Below are 20,007 nucleotides of genomic sequence, written 5' to 3'. Positions count from 1 at the left end.
TACGGTGTACATCGTAACTCAGGATTGGATTATCTGAAATCAAAAAACCAAACAAATTTTATTAATATATTAGATTATCTAGTAATTAATCGTTCGGCTAATCAAAATAGTGAATTTTCACAAAATGGCAGCTTTTAAAAGAAATGATTTCGATTTTTACGTTAAAATTTGGCCGTAAATTGATTATAAAATGGAAAATAAGTATCAGATTTACAAAAGGAACGATTAATTACTATAAAATGTATCTTTAAAGATTGAGTTAAAACGGTTGACCGATCAAACAAGCCGTTTTCGAGATATCGTGTACATCGACTTGAAAAATGCCGTTTTGAAAAAAACACGTTTAAAGTTTCAATACCGGTTGAACGTGCCTTAAAACGTGCCGAGGCATATTTACATATTTAGGTATAACTCCGAAAGTATTGCTTAGATCTACTTCAAATTTCGTGCGTATACTTTTGAATATATGTACATTACAAAAATGCAATAAAAAAAATCGATTTTTTTGAAAGTCATAACTGCGTATAACCCCTTAATATATCAGCTTTCATTTGTAGAGGTAAAAAAATGTATTTCGAACTGCCAATTTATTATTTGCTCTCGAGCCATTCAGGGTTGACATGCCGGTATATTTTTCTACAATGAAGAGACCCGAGTTTCGTGCAGTGATAGCATCCTTGATTTTAGAAGGTTTATCAGCAACTGAAGGTCATGAAAAAATGTTGAAAGTGTTGAAGAGATCTGCTTTTCCATTACCAACTTTGCATCGGTGGGGTTTAGACTTGAAAAGCGGTCGTATGTGGAATGCTTCATAGTGGGCGTCCAGGAAAAGCAAAAGTGTCAAAAATCATTGAGAAAGTGTATGATATTGTTTGCGAGGATCAAAGTTCGACTGAGCCTGAAATTTCTAAGCCATAGGCATCTCAAATAGACGTGCATTCCTTATTTTAAGAACAGTGCGGAAAGTTCATACGGCATTCATTAACAATTAAAAAAAAGCTATGAAATAGAATTTGGCTGAGCTTTCGTAAAATCACTACAGAAATTGTGTAAAATTATTGGAGTGTTATCAGAAAAGTGTATCAAAATTGAGGAAAGATGATTTAGAAATTCATATTCTTGCATTTTTGTTTCTTCCTTTCAATTAACGAATTCAATTCAAACAATTTTAGCACTCATAAAGGGCTCCAAAAAAAAAGAATAACATTTTATGTTTTTTCAAAATGTCAACCAACACAATCCAAAGATTTTTAGAACTCGTTAAGGGCTCCAAGAAAGGAAAAAAACAAGTGTTACTTATTTTTATGTTTTTCACAATTTATTTGAAGTTTATAAAATATCAAGGCAATGTGGCAAAGTGTTTTTTCAGAGATTTACAAATGTACATCAGCCAAAGTTGATTTTTGATCATTTTTCCCCTGTAGGTTATCTGCATTCTCGTCCATAACAAATGCACGATTTTCATTTTTGTTTTGTGCATACGAAGAAAATTCGAAACATTATCAGGGAAAAATTATCAATAACCAGCAAAAATTTTGAGCGACTTCAAACATGCATTTTTTTGCACTAAAATTTAAAGGGCTATGAAACTGCGTGCTCAGATTTTTTTTTTATTCTAAAAACTTATTAAAGAAAATTTCGTTGAAAATTTAGAGAATTTTCATAACTTTTGCAAAAAGATTGAAATACGATTTAAATGGTTTCTTTCTAATGAGTAAAACTCCTTGCGTTTTTGTACTCTTATAAGTTTCAACTCTGCTACTTCTGAGCTGTTTTTTGGAAATGTTTTTTAAAAAACTAATTTAATTTTTTGACCATATTTATGGAACACTTAAGCTTAAGGCACCAAGAGACGTGAAAATTGAAGGCTTTGAAAATTGAAGAAAAACTATCGGTATAAATTGCAAATCGTTTTTTTGCATTCGATCAATTCTTTATTAAAAAACAAGAAAAAAAAAACAAAAAACCCCTAATAATATTTTTTTTAATCGCAATAATAAAATAATAAAAAAAAATTGCTTCCCCTGACGTAACACATGCCACAGGCGTAACTGATTGGGCTGCTCAGGTACTTCTGAAAAGACAAATCGGTCGATTATTCATCATGAGATATGTCGCTGTGGTGAGTAGCACATTTATCAAAAAAAAAAAAAAAAAAAAGGTTTTTGAATATTTTATCTGTTTATTGGAAAATCAAAAAAAAAAAAAAAAAAGATTCTTTTTGACGTGAAAACAGACGAAAGATTTATTCGACAACTGAAGACAAGCCAGAGTTCTCGCTCTTAAAAACAAAAAATAGAAAAATTGACAGCCGCAAGTCTATTCAATGACATATTAAAAATTCAAATCAATCGGTTCACTACTTTTTGTGAAATTACCAATGCCTACTTCTAAAAATTTGTTTCGAGAAAAACACGGTTGACGCGCTTAAACCTTGGCGTCGTACTCCAAACCGGTCTCGTTTTAACGGACTGTAACGTCTAAACTGCAACGAATTTCAATATAAAAATTTACGAGTATATTTTTGAAACTATAAACTATCATAACATGAAAAATAAAATATCGATTTTTTTCGAAATTCTAGACCAGAAAGGTGCCTTAAACTCTTCTATACTCTGAGCGGTTTTTTTGGAAAAAAATATTTTCAAAACTAATTTTATTTATAAAACACTCGATGTTTGAAGGTACTTTAAAATCGGCCCAGGTTGTGTAATATTTTCCCGAAATACTCTACCGGCTTATAATAGGCTTTAGAATACCGATTTTTTTGTATGGGTTGTGATGCGCCCTATGGTCCATATAAAGAGTGATCAGATTGGAGGTACTTTTTCCAATAGGATTTTTTCACAAATCACGCGTGACTAATGTCAAACTAAGTGGAGTATTCATCATGGAAAGACTTATGCCTCAACAACGTTCGCAAATCGTAGAATTTTATTCCAAAAATTGACGCTCTGTGAAAAGTGTTCATCGCGCACTAAGCCAACGACGACGGCTCAGCGATGAGGCCCATTTTTGGCTTAATCGCTACGTCAATAAGCAAAATTGCCACATTTGAGCTAAAGAGCAACCCGAAGGCATTCAAGAACCAGCCAACAGCCAATACATCCATTGAAAACAACCGTTTGGCGCGGCCTAAGGACTGGAGCAATCTTCGGCCCATATTTCTTCAACGGCGAGGTTGGCGCCAATGTAATAGTGAATAGCGAATGATATCGCGCCATGATAAACGACTTGTTGATGCCGGAAATTGAAGCCAGTGATCTCCACAACATTTTATTCCAACAAGAAGCCGCGGCGCTACTTGCCATACAGCCTGTGAAACTATGGATTCACTGCGGCATCGTTTCGGTGAGCAAATGTATATCTCGTCTCGTCTAAGAACAGTGGATGGGTCACAAAGATCGTCTGTGGGGGTATGTAAAGTCTAAATGCTTTGTGTTTAAACCAGCTTCGATTGACCCATAGGAAGCAAACATTAGTAAAGTCATTTGCGAGATGCCGAGCGAGGTTCTCCAGCTAGTCATCGCTGGGCTAGTGCAAGTTAGCAAGATCCTTCTGGCCACAGGTAGAGCGGGGACGCTCGAGGGAACTCCTAAGGCTAACAAAGCGGGAGCTCTCGAGATTAGTGGTTATGCTTACCGGACATTGTCCGTTGGGTCAGACTTGGGATTACCTCAAGTTCGTTCTGCAGAAGCTGTCTTAAGGACGAGGTAGAATCACCGCAACACCTTCTTCTCAGTTGTCCTGCAACTTCTCTTCAGTCGTCTGGCAAAATTTTAGACATCTGAAGTCTCACTTTTTGGCTAAACCTCCGAATATAGTGGGTTTAAATATCATACATCTGGTGAAATTCATCAGTAGCTTGAAGCGCCTAGTTACAAACGTAAATCAACCAGCGTCGGCGTCGTCGTAAGTGCTTGGCCATCATCTCCTAATCCCAAGGCTCCTTCTGCCTTCGCTTCTTCTCTCTCCTTTCCCCTGTTTATCATCACAATCAACGGATTTTGAATATTTGTCCAAGTGGGCCCCAAGCAAGGGCAGCCATTTAACCTAACCTGGCCTAACCTATGTTTAAAGATTTAGACCAGTAGCCGAGGGCCAGTGTTTTAGTAGCCATAGTAGCCAGTGTTTTAGTTATAATTATTACACTTTTAATAAATAAATTACTTGCTTTCATATCTCGATTACCCAGTAAAACAAACTAGTAAAAATCACGCCCGAGTTTATAGCCCGATCTTACAGGGAAGGCAGTCACAGACACTTCCGTGTGTGTGTGTGTGTGTGCAGGCTCATCAAAAAGCGAGTAACTCATAAAGAATACTTGCTCCAAGAAACAAACACATAACTGCCAGCCATTGTGTGTCTGTAGTAGTACATGAAGCACATAATAATTTACAGAATAAACAAAGAAATTTCATAAAACTATAGAAAACAGAAGTGCTGAAAGTAGCTACGTTGAATGGACGAAATACGTGCTGAAAGGCTGCATGCAGAATATATATTTGTATGTATGTGTGTGTGCACCACTGTACCATACAAGAAAGTTGAGAGCAGTGGATGAGTGAGCAGAAAACGTGCGAAATTTAGCCCTAAGGCAGACTTGGCTGCGTCAAATTCTCGGTTAGCAAAGTTGTAAGCACGAAAGTCTTGCCAGACTCGTTGAGAAGAAAATCGACAAGAAATTGAGTATACATGCGGCAAACACTTGCCACAAGGCGAGTAAAGTAGCACAAAGACGACGCATGCACACACGCACCCATGTATGCACCTATATACACACACAGGCAGCTACTTCTGGTAATTGAAGGAAATAAATGCATTGAAAAGATGATAAAAGTTGTAAAGCAACACAAACTCCTCCACTCCACTCAACTTATTTCGCTCGAGTGTGTTGGTGGTGGTGTTGGTGCAGCACCAACAATTCTTTGGTGTTTTGTGAATATTATTTCGAATGCAGTTGAGCAGAATGAAAGTAAGAAAACTAAGCTGCTGTTGCTGCTGTGGAGTGGTGCAATTTTCAAATTAAATTGCAAAACTGCGAAAGAACTCGAGTAAAGAATACGAATTAGAAACAATGAAAAGGGGGTTTAGTTAATTTATTTCAAATATTACGTGCTTACTTCACTATTCTACTTCCAAAATCAGTGGCGTTCTAATTCTTCAATACGCCTGATAAAGCGCATTCATGCATTTGCCTTTACTAAATATTGAGAAACACAAATCGTTTGCGATCAATCACATTTGTATGCGAAAATTTCCGTTTCGCCGTTCATTTAGTTTATTTTCAGCTGTGTGCAGGTGCGCGCATGCGTGTGTGATTTTCTTATTTGTTGTTTGCTATCAATCATTGCAATCTGCTTTGCGTCCATTTCACTTGGCTCGTTCGCTCACTCGTTCACTGCCAACTGCCGGTTGGATTGTGATAAATGTAATTTACTATGAAAGGGAAATTGGTTGCCATTCGTTGATTTACCAATCGGCACCGATGACAGTCACTGTTGATTTAAAGGAAATTCGGTGTTTCGAATCTATACATTTACACTATATATACCTAAATTGTGTCTGTATGTGTGTGTGTGTGTAAGTGGAGGACTCTTGCTTGCTCAAAGTCATGCATAAATGTTGACCTTAAGCTCCATTCCACTATTTCGAGCTTAAGCTCATTACTCGAGTTGGAACATAGGATAGCATATGCATAACATAGCATGGCATTAGCATATGCATAGCAAAACATAACATACCATAGCATAGCATATGCATAGCATAAGGATAAGCATAGCATAGCACAGCATACCATAGCATAGCATTGCATAGGCATGAGCTTAGAATATCATACCATAAGCAAACGTAGCATGGCAATAGCATATACATATCATAGCATAGCACTGCATAGCATAGCACAACATAGCATGGCATTAGCATATGCATAAATAGCATAGCATACCATGGCATTAGCATCTGCATAACATACCACAGCATAGCATAGCATATGCATAGCATAAGCATGACATAGCACAGCGTAGCTCATGCATAGCATAGCATAAGCATAACATGGCATGGCGTTAGCATATACATAGCACAGCATAGCATAGCATAACATAGAATGGCATTAGCATATGCATAGAATAAGCATAGCACATAGCATGGCACAACATAGCATAGCATAAGCATAACATAGCATGGCATAGAATAGCATTGCACATGCATAGCATAGCACAAGCATAACATAACATAGTCTGGTAGATACATAACATAGCATAGCATAAGCATAACATAGCGTAGCACAACATACCATAGCATAGCTCATACATAGCATAGCATAAGCATAACATAGCATGGCATTAGCATATATGGACATGGCACGGCATAGCATAGCATAAGCATAACATAGCATGGCATTAGCATATATGGACATGGCACGGCATAGCATAGCATAAGCATAACATAGCATAGCACAGAATAGCATACAATATACATAACATACATAAACAATAACATAGCCTGACAGATGCATAGCATAGGATATACATACCTACATAGTATAGCATTGTTATATTTTGTCAATTCTAGTTCAAATGCTAAAAATGAATTCCATGTGAAAGTTGAGTAAAAAACTAAATTTAATCAGAACTCACCAAAGAACAAAAATTGAAAATTTTTTTAGACAATTTTAACATCAACAAACTTAGCCAACATAGCTGAAATTCCCGCCAAGAAATCATTACCCACTTACCTTTTTAGAATTATTCTCATCTTCGCGACAGCCCATTTACTTCTTGTAATGATTATAATGATTACTTATTGCAAATGGACAATTTTATTTGGCATTGCTTTGACACACACAAAAAACACACCAAAGTCCATGTAAACTTGAAGCTTGAACTATTTGAATTCGAATTCAATACAATATGACCTCCCAGTAATCCATATACACGAAACAGAGACGAAGTTGAAGTTAAAACTTGAACTCAGTAGTTTAACTCTGAGCCTAACCTCAATCTTATGCATGAAACACAAGGTCCGGAAATTATATTTTGAGCTCCGAATTCCTTACTTTTCCAAGGTCTCGAAAATACATATATTTTAAACATCGAATTACTTACTTTTCCTACTACGAATAACACTGAACACTGGACTCTCTTTCCACATGATCCACATCCGTCTTTAGTCCGTAGAATTCATCCAGGCCTAATGTGGTCTATGTATTTCTAGTTGTACTAGGGAGAGAGTTGAGAGAAACGACTGACAAAAATTACACTCACTAAGAAGTGCCCTGATTGTGGTATAGTCTATCGTCTTTTAAAAGCCTTGGACATATACGGTTGCCTACACAAACTTAATATCCAAAGGCTGGACATACCAAGATTGTGTAGATGACTTGGAATTCTGTAATATATTTCCGTTTGCTTGAAAAATTTTACTGAGTGAAACAAAACCTGAGCAACGCATGCAAATGGTATGACAGCGCAGCGTTAACTTCTAATCGAAGTAAAACTGTATTATTTCAATTATTCTTCGAAATATATTCAAGCCTGGTACTCACCGAGATTTTCATCGATAACCCCAATAAATGGAATAAAGTAAAATATGGGGTCTCACATAACTATTAGCGATTTCTCAACACTAATATAAAATCGATGGCTACAGAATTTAGAAAATTGGGGCGGCTTGTGCGCCGCCGAATCATTTATTGCGCTGGGAGAGGAAACTTAGGTGCATTGAGCATAAAATTTTTCTATTTTTAAAAATAAGAGCTTCCTAGGTAGGTAGGCAGCTAGATAGAAGTAGCAGTCCGTCTTTAAACCAACTCGCTTGGGCCGCTGCTGATCCCCTGGCATATTTATTTGCTACTCGTTAAACTATTTTGCTTTAAGTGCAAACCCATTGATCTCGCTGATACTTATATCCTTAAGGTCGTTAGTATCATCCAAAAACGATGAGCCAAGGTATCTAAACCTAGTGGCATGCCACGCAGGACAGTGACAAAGAAGATGTCCGATATATTCTTTCTCCTCCTCATTCTTGCAGCTTCTGCAATAGTCCAAATGTGAGGTACGTGCAATCTTTGAGCATGTCGACGTAGAAAATAGTTGCCTGTGATGACAATATATATAGACATAGAAACGATTATGCAGTTTAGGAGCTTCCTAACTCTTTAATAATAGCAATACAAACTTGTAATTCAAAATGTTCCAAACCCTAAAAACCATGAAACGTTGTGATATTTACCTATATCTATTCAAATGTAATATGAAAGTTCAGTATGAGGATGCATCAGAGCTTAATGAATAGTTCTCGCTAAAGGTCGTAAAGTAGAAGACACAAAAAATAGTGCTACAGTATTAAACCACAGCAATAGACATCTTGTCAGAAAAATTGTCTTAAAAACCGCACTCACACACCGGAGAAATGAAATTGTGAGCTACCGATTTCTAAAATAGTCTTGACAGAAATCATTTGTTATTATTAAAACCATTAAATTAGTCTTGTAGCACAATTAATAAAAAATAAATAATTGGCGCGTACACTTCTGTTAGGTGTTTGGCCGAGCTCCTCCTCCTATTTGTGGTGTGCGTCTTGGTGTTGTTCCACACATGGAGGGACCTACAGTTTCAAGCCGACTCCGAACGGCAGACATTTTTATGAGGAGCTTTTTCATGGCAGGAATACACTCGGAGGTTTGCCATTGCCTGCCGAGGGGCGACCGCTATTAGAAAAGCACAAAAGCACAATTAATACCATAAAAAAGTCTAAAGCCTCAATTAATGGCATGGTAAAAATCTCTTAGCATCATTAATGTCATAGAAGAAAAAATGTATCGAATTTATTGTTGTAGAAGTATTAATACCAGAATCAATGATGTGATTGAAGTCCCAATACCTCGAATCAAGGAAAAAAAGATATACCATATTTAATGTCATAGAAGAAACCATGCACCAGAATTTATGTCACGGAAAAAATTATTCACCACAATTAATCAAGTTCAAACTTCACCTGGATTAACTTTTTTGAAAGGAAGGAAATAAAATTAGGTATGAAAAGCAAAAAGGTTTCAATCAGTCTGTCGAGGTGTCCAAAAATATGCGTCGGAATGGGTATGCCTGAGAATGTGGACAAATTACAACTGCAATTGTAAGCTCCCAAGCTGTTCGCCTCCTTAAGCTATTTATTTAGAAACAGGAATCGAGTGGGGTCACATTTACTCCCCTGCATTGCACTTAAATAATATCCAAAAACAATCTTTGCATATGACGGTTTGAGGCGGCTCCCACGCCAGCTAACAAAAGTGGTTTTAAAAAGAAATGTCTTCTGGGCTAAAGTTTGAAATCAAATAGGATTGGCTTACAATTTGAAATGGGGCGAAAGGGTGTTAGAAAAAAGGAAGTGGGCAGAGAAGAGCGGAATATTTCTAAACTATATTAACACTACTAACAGATAGAAAATATTGATTACAGCACTAAACAGTACAGATAGAACACATAAAGAACTGGATCATAATGTAGGTCAAAGTTGTTTTAAGGATGACAATAAAAATTTTAATTTCTTCGATTTCTAAAGCCAGAAGTAAATGCATTAGGGTCATGGTCTTTACAATAAAATCTACTCGTTATGCAACTTGAAGACGAAGGCAATAATATATATAAAAGATATAAACGATTTTTTTTAAATATAAAAAAGATTTATACATTCCTTATTAGTACTTAAACTTTATAAAAAAATGTATTTTAATTTTTCTTTACAAAAACTAGTACTAGTCATGTGACCCAAAGTACAATGCAAAAAATGTTGCTCTGCATCATTTCTCCTCAAAATGTTGATGGATCGGTAAAAAGTAAAAAGAATCTTATAAAGTAAAGTTGAATTTATAATCTGTCCAGCCGGATTTTCGAATTTAGAAAAATTTTACAATTTACGTCATTTAAAAAAAAGTATGCGCTTTACATCATAAATGTCTTACTTTAATTATGTTTATAAAGTTTTTGAATAAAAATATCAAAAATCCGCCTCGACATACTATAGAGAAAACACTTTCGAATATTAAAAAAAAACATCGCTTCAAAAAATATTAAAAATTGTAGGGGTTATCATGCAGACCGTGCCAGAAAAACGAGTTTAAACTTTCAAGTGCAGTTCGCTCGAACTCGCGCGCATTGAAGGCAAGAACTTAAAATTAATGTTTTAATTTATTTTGTTAACTTACGGAATTCTCCCATTCCAGCTTCATATTGTATGCCTTCCTGATCAGTAAGCAGTTGATGTTGTTTATTTTTTCCAGTCGACGAGATGTTCTGGCCTCTTTTGTTGCTTTCATTGCCTTGATTCGTGCGTGTTTTAGCCGGCTCGAATGATCAAAAACAACTACCCTTTAGTTTCATAAACCTTAGCATATGAACCCTACACATACTCTCATAATGCGTTGTAGAAGCCCCTATACATAGTTTAGAATAACAAAAGAACCGACAGGCTGAAAGGCTCCGAAAGTAACGGCCAGCTGCTTGAAACGAAAGACATCAAACTCTCGTTGGGCAGTTACATTTTCTACCATAACTTTGTATCTATGGGGAATTTTTACAATCGACCTCCACAGAAATACGCCTAAACTATAAAGAATAATAATCTTTAAAAACAAGCGATTTTTTTTTTAATTCTGGACGTATGTAACCCCTTAAAGTAAAGACAGTTTATTATATATTAATTGTTTTCTAAGTAAATATCCACCTAATTTGCACGGCAGACGACTTTTAATGACATTGCCATGTGTTCATTTGAATGCAGTAAAAAATATTGTACATACAATAGTTTTGTAAGATTTTTGAGAAAAATAAATGAATCTATCTACACTACTTAGAAAAATCCAGTACGACATCCAGTAAAAATGACAGGAAAGAAATCAAGATTCAAGCAAAACGAAAATTATTATTTTTGTTTCAGTTAAAAAATTGCGCACTTTCACTTAATAAAAATATTTATTCTGGAAATTATTACACAGCGGTATTGCCGATCAAATGTTTTTAGCAAAGCCTTGGGCTAGTAATTTGTCACAATAAATGATATAATTTTGCAAAAGCTTGCAACCTAAGTTACGTATACGCCGTGGAGTAACTGAAATTATGACTTACGCGATGTAGTACATGAAACGATTGTTAGACTTTTACTTATAACACTTAGTTGGTATGTTTTGCATAGGGGGTTTATGCATAGGGGGTTTATGCAAAACATACCAACTAAGTGTTATAAGTAAAAGTCTAACAATCGTTTCATGTACTACATCGCGTAAGTCATAATTTCAGTTACTCCACGGCGTATACGTAACTTAGGTTGCAAGCTTTTGCAAAATTATATCATTTATTGTGACAAATTACTAGCCCAAGGCTTTCTTAAAAACATTTGATCGGCAATACCGCGAGTGTAATAATTTTCAGAATAAATACAATATTTTTATTAAGTGAAAAAAAAAAGAAAAAACAGTAGTTGAGGCAACCAATCAATTTCGCTAATGATAGAAAATGTAAATTCTCATCAAGCCAAATCACTAAGAAATGTATTTTTGCCTAATAAAATATGCGCAATTGCTTCAAGAGCCGGTTGAATGGGGTTACTATCAAAATTACATATTGGAAGAAAACAAAACCATTTTTTTTTTTGTTTTTGCCTAACACAATTCATACCTACTTGTGGGACTACTTACCATACCACCTTCCAAGGTCAATTGCATGCAAATAAAAGTAGAAGCACCGAAGTCACAAAGTCATTGGCATTATGCAAAGTATGTTTGCATGTATGTTTGTCTGTATGTATGTATGTGTGTGTGTGTGCAGTATTTATATGCGAAATCAATGAAAACAGAAAGTCATCACCAATAACCGTCGCAAATGTTCGGCTCGTGTCTGTATTGTTTTCGATTGTTTTCTTAATGAGACGATTTAATGTGCAAACGAGTTACGTACAAAATGGCATTTGAAATGATTTCATGTGGTTTAACGGTAAATTGAATAAAATAACAAGAAAAGTAGATTGCAAGACAAGAAGGCAATAAATCAACGACAATAATGAGCACACGATGCGATGGCAATCGATATCTGATATGCGGAATCCCGCAAGACACTTTTTATTTTGTGCATAGCAAATAGTAGCTAATAAAAACGGTAAAAACGAGCAATGAAATGAATAAAATCATTTGGAGCAGAAATCAGCGCAATGTCTACTTTTAGGCGCATGAAATCAAAAATACGATGAGACGACGAAATGTAATGGGAAAAAAGTGAAACGAAAGTGAGTGGAAATATTCAATAGAAGCGGGCGTGCACGCCGATATGCTGAAAATACTTATTCTGCAAATGTAACGGATTTGGGGTAAGCACAGAAAACAACACCAAAAACAAAACATCACCAAAAAACCAAAAGAGAACAGCTCAATCGCATGAACTCCAAATTTTTGCCACAAATATTCGGCATTGCCAACAAATTTATAAAAAAAAACAAAAAAACATGCGGGTTTGTGGCACGTTTTCTCATTGCCTACCAGCAAATGTGGTTGTGTGGGTGTCCAATGTACCGTAAAACGTCAACGTAGGTGGTAATAAGCATGAAATGCTAAATGTAGATTATCATTCTGTGCACAACAACTAAAATAAGCCTTCGAGAAAAAAGGAAAAGGAAGCTTCTGCAGGAAAAGGAGTAGCATAAGTCATGAAATATACAACCGGGAAATTTATATGTAAAATATTTTGTGGCTTGTTTTTTGTTGCTTGCCGCAAATTGGCATTCATATTTTCGCTGCGTTGATTGTGGTTTTTTTGTCGCTGTATATGTATGTATGTGTGTGCGTGTCTGAAAGTATATAAAAATATGTTAAATGCGAGCGTAAATGAAATGGCTGTTTGTTTATATTTTGCTTTACTGCGCGCCCGTAAAGCAGGATATGGTTGAGCTCTTTTTTTGCTCCAGTTACAAAACGGTTTCACTCGTCCGCGATTCTCCTTTCGTTTGTACATTGCTGTTGTTTTTTTTTTGTTTTTGCTCTTTTCTGCGTAAGCATTTTTGCGCTTAGCGGCGAGCATAAATATTTGAAATAAATATTTAGCTTTGATAATGGAACCTGAGTGCAATTGTAGCTAAATGAACAGAAATATTTTTCTACTCGATGCTTTCTTTGCGAGGTGAGGTCACTCTTGTAGAAATGTAAAAAAATTTATTACTCCTGTTTTTGCTTAAAAGTTAACCTGCTGATACCTTTAAAACTAAATATTCAAAAGATTCGAGCAGGTTTAAAAATTTGAATTGCATAAAAATTAAATAGATTTAAGTGAAAATATTGCTTTATGTTTAAAAAACCGATTGCGATAAAGGAAAGGGGTAAAATAAAAATGATTTATTTATTTATTAATAGTAAGAATTTCTGAATGATACTATTTTGAATTTTGAGACAGCCTCTCTCAGTACGATGCGTACGTCGATACCGGAATTTTAAGCGGGAATTCTCGAAGCTCCATTTTGCAAGTCGGACGGACTCGTAACTTGGAACAAAATCTTAACCGATTAACTTCAGATTCTATCATTCTTTGTTGAAATGGCATTGATTTTTGCGATATTTGATGTTTAGTTTTTAATCCTTGGACGAACTTTGAAAGTCTTGATTTGGTTTCTGAAATCTTGAATTAAATTTTAATTTTTTTAATCTTTTTTTTCTCTTAAAAATCTTAATTTTTCTTTCTTAATTTAATTTGAAGGTCTTAATGATCTTTATTGTTTGGAATTTGAAATTTTTTAAAGATTTTTTCGTTTTTAAGATTTTAAATTCTCGTTTCTTTTTTAAAATCCTATCTTTTTTAATAATCGTGGGCCTTTTTAAGTAAAATTTTTTTTTAAATCCGAATTTTGAATTTTTTCCCACTTGAAAATACCTATATTGTATATTTTTTTGAAATTCTTGTTTTTTGACAGAAATTTTTTTAAATCCAATTTTTTTAGAAACCTTTTTTTTTAATTTCAATTATTTTCTTATTTTCCTAAATCTCAATTTTGACCAAAAATCCAAATTTTTTTGAAAATCTTAATATATTTTGAAAATCTTAGTTCCGTTTGAAAATCTGTTTTTTTTATAAAAGGAAATCTTTTTTTTTTTCATTTTTCTAAATATTTCTAATCTCTTTTTTTTTAATATTTTATTTGAAAATCTTAATTGTTTTTTAAATCTTCCTTTCCTTTAAAAGTTTAGTTTTTTTTTTTATATTTCAATTTTATTTTCTTTTTGAAAATCCTAACTTTCTTAATAATCCTGAGTTTTTTTTAATCTAGATTACTTTCATATCCATTTTTTCTTTTAATCTTAATTTTGTGCAAAAATCTTAGTTTGCTTGAAAATACAATATAAGGTTTTTTAAAATCTTGTTTTCGACACAAATTTTTTTAAATCCAATTTTTTAAGAAAGTTTCATTTTTTTAATTTCAAGTTTTTTCTTATTTTATTGTAAATCTTAATATATTTTGAAAATCTTAGTTCTGTTGAAAATCTTAATTTTTCTTGCAAATCCTAATTTAATCTTTATTTAGAAATCTAAATTGTTTTTTAAATCTTGATTTCTTTTAAAATTTTATTTTTTTTTAATTTTCCAGTTTTTTATTTTAATTTTTCAAAGTTTTTTATCCTAACTTTCTTGATAATCCTGAGTTTTTTTAAATCGAGATTTCTTTTATATCCAATTTTTTTTAAATCAAAATTTTGATTCCAATTTTTTAGAAAATTTCATGTTTTTAATTTAAATTGTTTATTTATCTTATTTTCCAAAATCTAAATTTTGATCAAAAATCGAAATTTTGTTGAAAATTTTAGTTCCGTTTGCAAATCTTTTTTTTAATATTTGGAAATCTTTTTTTTTTAATATTTGGAAATCTTTTTTTTTTATTTGGAATTTTTTTTTTTTATTTAATTTTTCTTAATATTTAAAATCTTTTTTTTTTTAATATTTTATTTGAAAATCTTAATTTTTCTTGCAAATTTTATTTTAAATTTTCTTAAGAAATCTTAATTGTTTTTTAAATCTTCATTGCCTTAAAATCTTTTTTTTTGTTTTTAATTTTTCAATGTTATTTTCTTTTTGAAAATCCTAACTTTTTTCGTAATCATCATATTGAGTTTTCTTAAATCTAGATCAGCTTTCTATCCAATTTTTTTTTAAATCTTAATTTTACGCGAAAATGTAAATTTTGTTGAAAATCTTTTTATAAATTATAATATATTATATTATTTTAATCCAAATTCTTTTAGAAATTGTAATTTTTTTTAAATCCCGAGTTTTTAAAACTTTATTTGCTTTGAAAATCCTTACTTTCAATAATATTGCTTTTTTTCAAATCGATTTTTTTTTAAATCCAATTTTTTCAAAATTCTAATTTTGTGCGAAGTTTTTAATATTTCTTGCAAATCTAAAGTTTTTGTAAAATTTTGTTTATGAAGATCTTTTTTTTAAATCCAAATGTTTTGTTTTTAAACCCCGATGTTTTTAAAACGTTATTTGTTCTGAATATAAAAACTTTCAATAATACTGTTTTGTTTTTAAATCAAAATTTTTTTCAATAACAATTTTTTTAAATCGTAATTTTTCGCGAAATTTTTAATATATCTCCCACATTTAATTTTTTTTGTAAAATTAAAATTTTTTGAAAATATAAATTTTTTTGATGAGAATGTATATTAAATTTTTTTTTAAATTTAATTTTTCTTTGAAATTTTTTTATTTTTTTTTGAAACTTTAATTTTTGTTGAAAATTTTATTTTTTTCAAAGTTAAATTTTTTTTGAAATCTTAATATTTTTTTTGAAAATTTAATTTTTTTTTGAAAATTCAAGTTTTTTTTGAAAATATAATTTTTTTTGAAAACTAAATTTTTTTTGAAAATTTAATTTTTTTTTGAAATTTTAAACCTTTTTTTTTAATTTTGATGATTTGTTTAATTTATATTCATTTTTAATCGAAGTGTGTTTAGATATCTTAATTTATTTGTTATAAAAATCCTAACCTTGTTAATAAACTTTATTTGTTCTTAAATTGTGTTTTTTTTTTTTGAAAAATCTTGATTTTGCATGAAAATTTACATTTTTCTTAAAATCTAAATTATTTTTAAAAATCTTAATGTTTTTGTTTGGAAATCTTAAGTTTTATTTAATATTAATTTTTTGCCCTAAGTTGTTTTTGAAAATCTTAAGTTTTGGATTTGAAATTCTTTCTGCACAAATCGATGTATCAAAAGAAAGAAGAGAAGCTCACAAAAAATAGAATCTGCGTACTTGATAATCGAAAAAAAAATGGTTTTACGTTCTCTCTAAAGCAAAAATTTGCTGCTCCTGTTAGAAATCTGTGCCGCCGCCATTCTCTTAAAAAACCTGTTTTCAAGCTGGTAAATTCAATGTATTTCTTCATGTACAGTAAAGCTCTTTTTCAGAATCCGTGTACACTTCAAAATTCCTAAAATATCGTATTTTCGCCGCCTCTCCAGGTCACTTTATCAACCTTATCGCCAAATCCATAAAAACAATTCATTCCCATAAATAAAATATCATAGAAAAGCAAAGTGGAATTACTAAAAATGTTTATTTCATCAAAACCTATAATACATTTTTAATTATATTTATAAAAAAAATTGTTTTTTTCTTTATTTTTTCAATTTACATTTTTTTGTTATGATGTTATTTATGAGAATAATTTGTTCAAGCAGCATTCCCGATAAGGCTACATTATTTATGCTATTTCTTAGGACAATATCTGCATTTTACAGCTGCCCTATTTGCATTTTACTAAAAAACTGTATCCTTTTTATCTCATTGCAGGTAAGCATTGTGAATGATATAATCGATTGTTTGCCGTTTGTTAGCGTAAGTATGAAACATTTACGTTACTGGAACAATCCTTTTTAAGCGAACAGCGACTTTTGGTTCAGTCTCACTTGAACTCTTTAACATATAATTTTATAATAAAAATGTTGGTCTGGTCTAAACTAAATTCCCAACGAAGTGAGGATTGTGATCCAGAGTAACAACTATTGTTTTCCCATTTTCTTGAACGCGTTCGGCATGAAAGTCTTATAATTGCAACAGGATGATCGATGAAATCAGGAAAAACAACAAAGTGCAACACATTGTTCTTCACCATGGGAACGGAAAATCTTTTACACAGCAACTCGAATAATTGATTATTTGAAGAAAAAAAAAATTTAATTATTGACTCTTTGCCAGTGTTCTTTTAGCTAGTAACTCCTTTCTGTCCCCATTATGTTCGTTATTTGGTAGATGGATGTCCCCATTCATTGAAATGAATTATGTGGTGAGCGCTTCTCAACACCTGAACTCAACACCTGAAGAGACAGTTGAACCATTAGAAAAGCATGTTTTTGAGATATAAACTTCGGAGAGGAATAAATGTTTCGATAACTCGTTTCATCTGACAAAAATGCTGATGTTTAAGGCGAATATTTGAAAAAAAAAATTGGTATTTTTCTCTGTTTTCCCGAAAACTTGTAGGGTTACCCACGTAAATTAATGAAGTTACTTAGTAATTATTATTAGTAAATTTGTACTTCACAAATTAATTTGTAAAATATATTTTGAACGCTTGGTTACTGCACAATTGGGGCAGTCCTTTACAATATGTTCTATGCTAAGGAGTGTATTACACCGCCTACATTCTCGTGGGGTTACGCGGCTGTAGTGGTGTTCAGATATAAATTTCGTTACACCTACTCTTGCTCTGGCTATTGAGATGCATTTTTCGCGTGAGAGATCTTTGTGGTAATATCAGCTTTACAGTTTGCTTTATATGTTAGGAATATTTTTTTGTAAGCTTCTCGCATAACCGGGTTTCGGCTAGTTATGCGAAGGAGTAGCGAAGTTACTTAATATTGATTTTTTTGAATCTTGACTTTTTTAAGCAATATTTGGCTTGCGAATCCCAACTTTTTTACTAATATTGGGTTTTTTCACCCTTATTTTTTAATCCAAGTTTTTTTTAAAAATCTTAATTTTTCTTGAAAATCTTAATGTGGTGTGAAAGTCCTAGTTTTGTTTGAAGATTTTAATTTTGTATGAATATCTAAATATTGATTGAAAATATTTTTTTTAACAAACATTTTTTTGACAATCTTTCTTTTTGTTTTTTAATTCTAAATTTTCTTTGAAAATCTAAATTTTGTTTGAAAATATTTTTTTTAACAAATTTTTTTTTAAATCCAAATTTTTTGGATAATCTTTTTTTTTAATCTTATTTGCTTAAAGTTTTATTTGTTTTGTGTAACTTTTTTAATATTCTTAGTTTTGGGTAAAGCTTTTAATTTTTTTAATCTTAATTTTGTCTGAAAGTCTGATTTTTTAACTCTATTTCTTTTTAGAAACCTAAATTTTTTTTAAATCTTGATTTTTTAAATTTTTTTATATGTCTTGAAAACCTTTTTTTTTATAATCTTAAGGTTTTTAAATCCTATTTTTTTTACTTTAATATTTTTTAAAAAATCTTGATTTTTCTCGTCGTAATTTTTCTTGAAAATCTTAGTTTATTTTGAAAATCTTAATTTTGCTGAGAATTTTTTTTCTTTAAATCCTAATTTTTTTAGAAATCTTGATTTTTTTTTTTAATCTTAAGTTATAAAGTTTTATTTTTTTTTTAACTGTTTTAATAATCTGACCTTTTTTTAACTATTTTAATAATTTTACGTTTTTTAACTTAAATGTTTTTTTAAAGCTTATTTTATTTTTAGTCTTGATTTTAAAGCTTTACTTGGCTTAAAGTTGTAATGAAATTACCTGCTCCATCGATGCATAAAATGCCCAACTTACACCTGGCGGACAGCAGCTCTTATAAGCCAAAAATAAATACTACGAAACTGTTGCCGTCTCCGTAGTAGACAGTGTAGCCATTCTATAAAATTTTTTTTTTTCGTCAGACTTGCCCGCATCCGATATTCTTCTTTAGTCATTTACTGTCAGCTTAAGGCCTGTATCATTGTATAATAACATTTTTATCATTCCCCTCATAGTCCATGTCTCGAACTGCTTACCTACTCCCACTCTCAGTGTCGATCTCACTTAAGGGTGCCCGGTGGTCTAGAGCACGAAAATTTCACCTATTTTCACGATTTTTTTTTTGCCATTAAAAATTTAAAAAACGATGTTTAAACTTTTTGAGCTTATTAGTGCGTTTATTGAGCACACAAAAAAATTTTTTTTTACTTTTGAAACAATATTTATTATTATAAAAATGCCGCTGAAGATGACCCTCTCGAAAAATCGAACCCGGACGGCGTAGATGATTTCGAGACTTCTACTCATCTGAAACACAAAATTCAAGAAGATTCTTAATCAGAAAGAGTGCAGTTATTGTCGGAACTAGAACTAATCGAAAAAATTAAAAATTGACAAAATGGCACACTTTTGAAAATAAAGTTCGTAAAATCGGGTTTTTTTCACTAGCTTTTTAGTTTACAAAATAGGAAATTATTTAAATAAAATTATGATTCTAGTTCCGCCGATAGCGATACAGGTTGTGAACAACATATCCAAATTTCAAGTGATGAAAAAAGTCGTTTCAAGAAAATGAGTTTAAAGTTTGAGGGACAGGAGAGCGCGGACCGCTCTCTACCTTCTTAATGGGCTGTAGAAGCTATAATATTGGGAATTTCCGCATGAAAGTTTCACAGTATATTCTTAAAAGACTTTCGAAATATCGAAAAAACAAAAAATCGGTTTTTTTGACATTTCTAGACCACGGGGCCCCCTTATGCCACTACTAAGCTTGTAGACCGAGTGGAAGACGAATGAGATGTAATAACAGTCCTTTTTACTCGCCTTCAGATGGGCAATTGAGATAAATTGCAAGTCATCATTTTTTACACGGAATTGCCTAACGATTTAAAACTCTTTAAATTTTTTGAAAAAAAAGAGCTCTTCATATTCTGTCTAAAAAGGCAAAATTCTGCGGAATCTCTATTTTCTTCATTCAAAAATTCACGTTAAAAT

General features: G+C 32.1%; 1 protein-coding gene across 1 annotated transcript in view; it reads left to right on the top strand.

The window, feature by feature from the left end:
• The window catches only part of LOC128857174 (interleukin enhancer-binding factor 3-like), a 103,580-nt gene extending 86,648 nt beyond the window's left edge, over positions 1-16,932 (top strand). The window contains exon 4 of the mRNA XM_054092802.1: positions 16,831-16,932. Within this exon, the coding sequence (XP_053948777.1) occupies positions 16,831-16,917 (87 nt within the window). The 3' untranslated portion in view covers positions 16,918-16,932. The remainder of the gene's footprint in view (positions 1-16,830) is intronic.
• Positions 16,933-20,007: the final 3,075 nt, after the last annotated feature.

Source organism: Anastrepha ludens, chromosome 3 (genome assembly GCF_028408465.1).
Source record: "Anastrepha ludens isolate Willacy chromosome 3, idAnaLude1.1, whole genome shotgun sequence".
Taxonomy (NCBI): Eukaryota; Metazoa; Arthropoda; class Insecta; order Diptera; family Tephritidae; genus Anastrepha; species Anastrepha ludens.
This window is presented reverse-complemented; position numbering and strand designations above follow the sequence as displayed.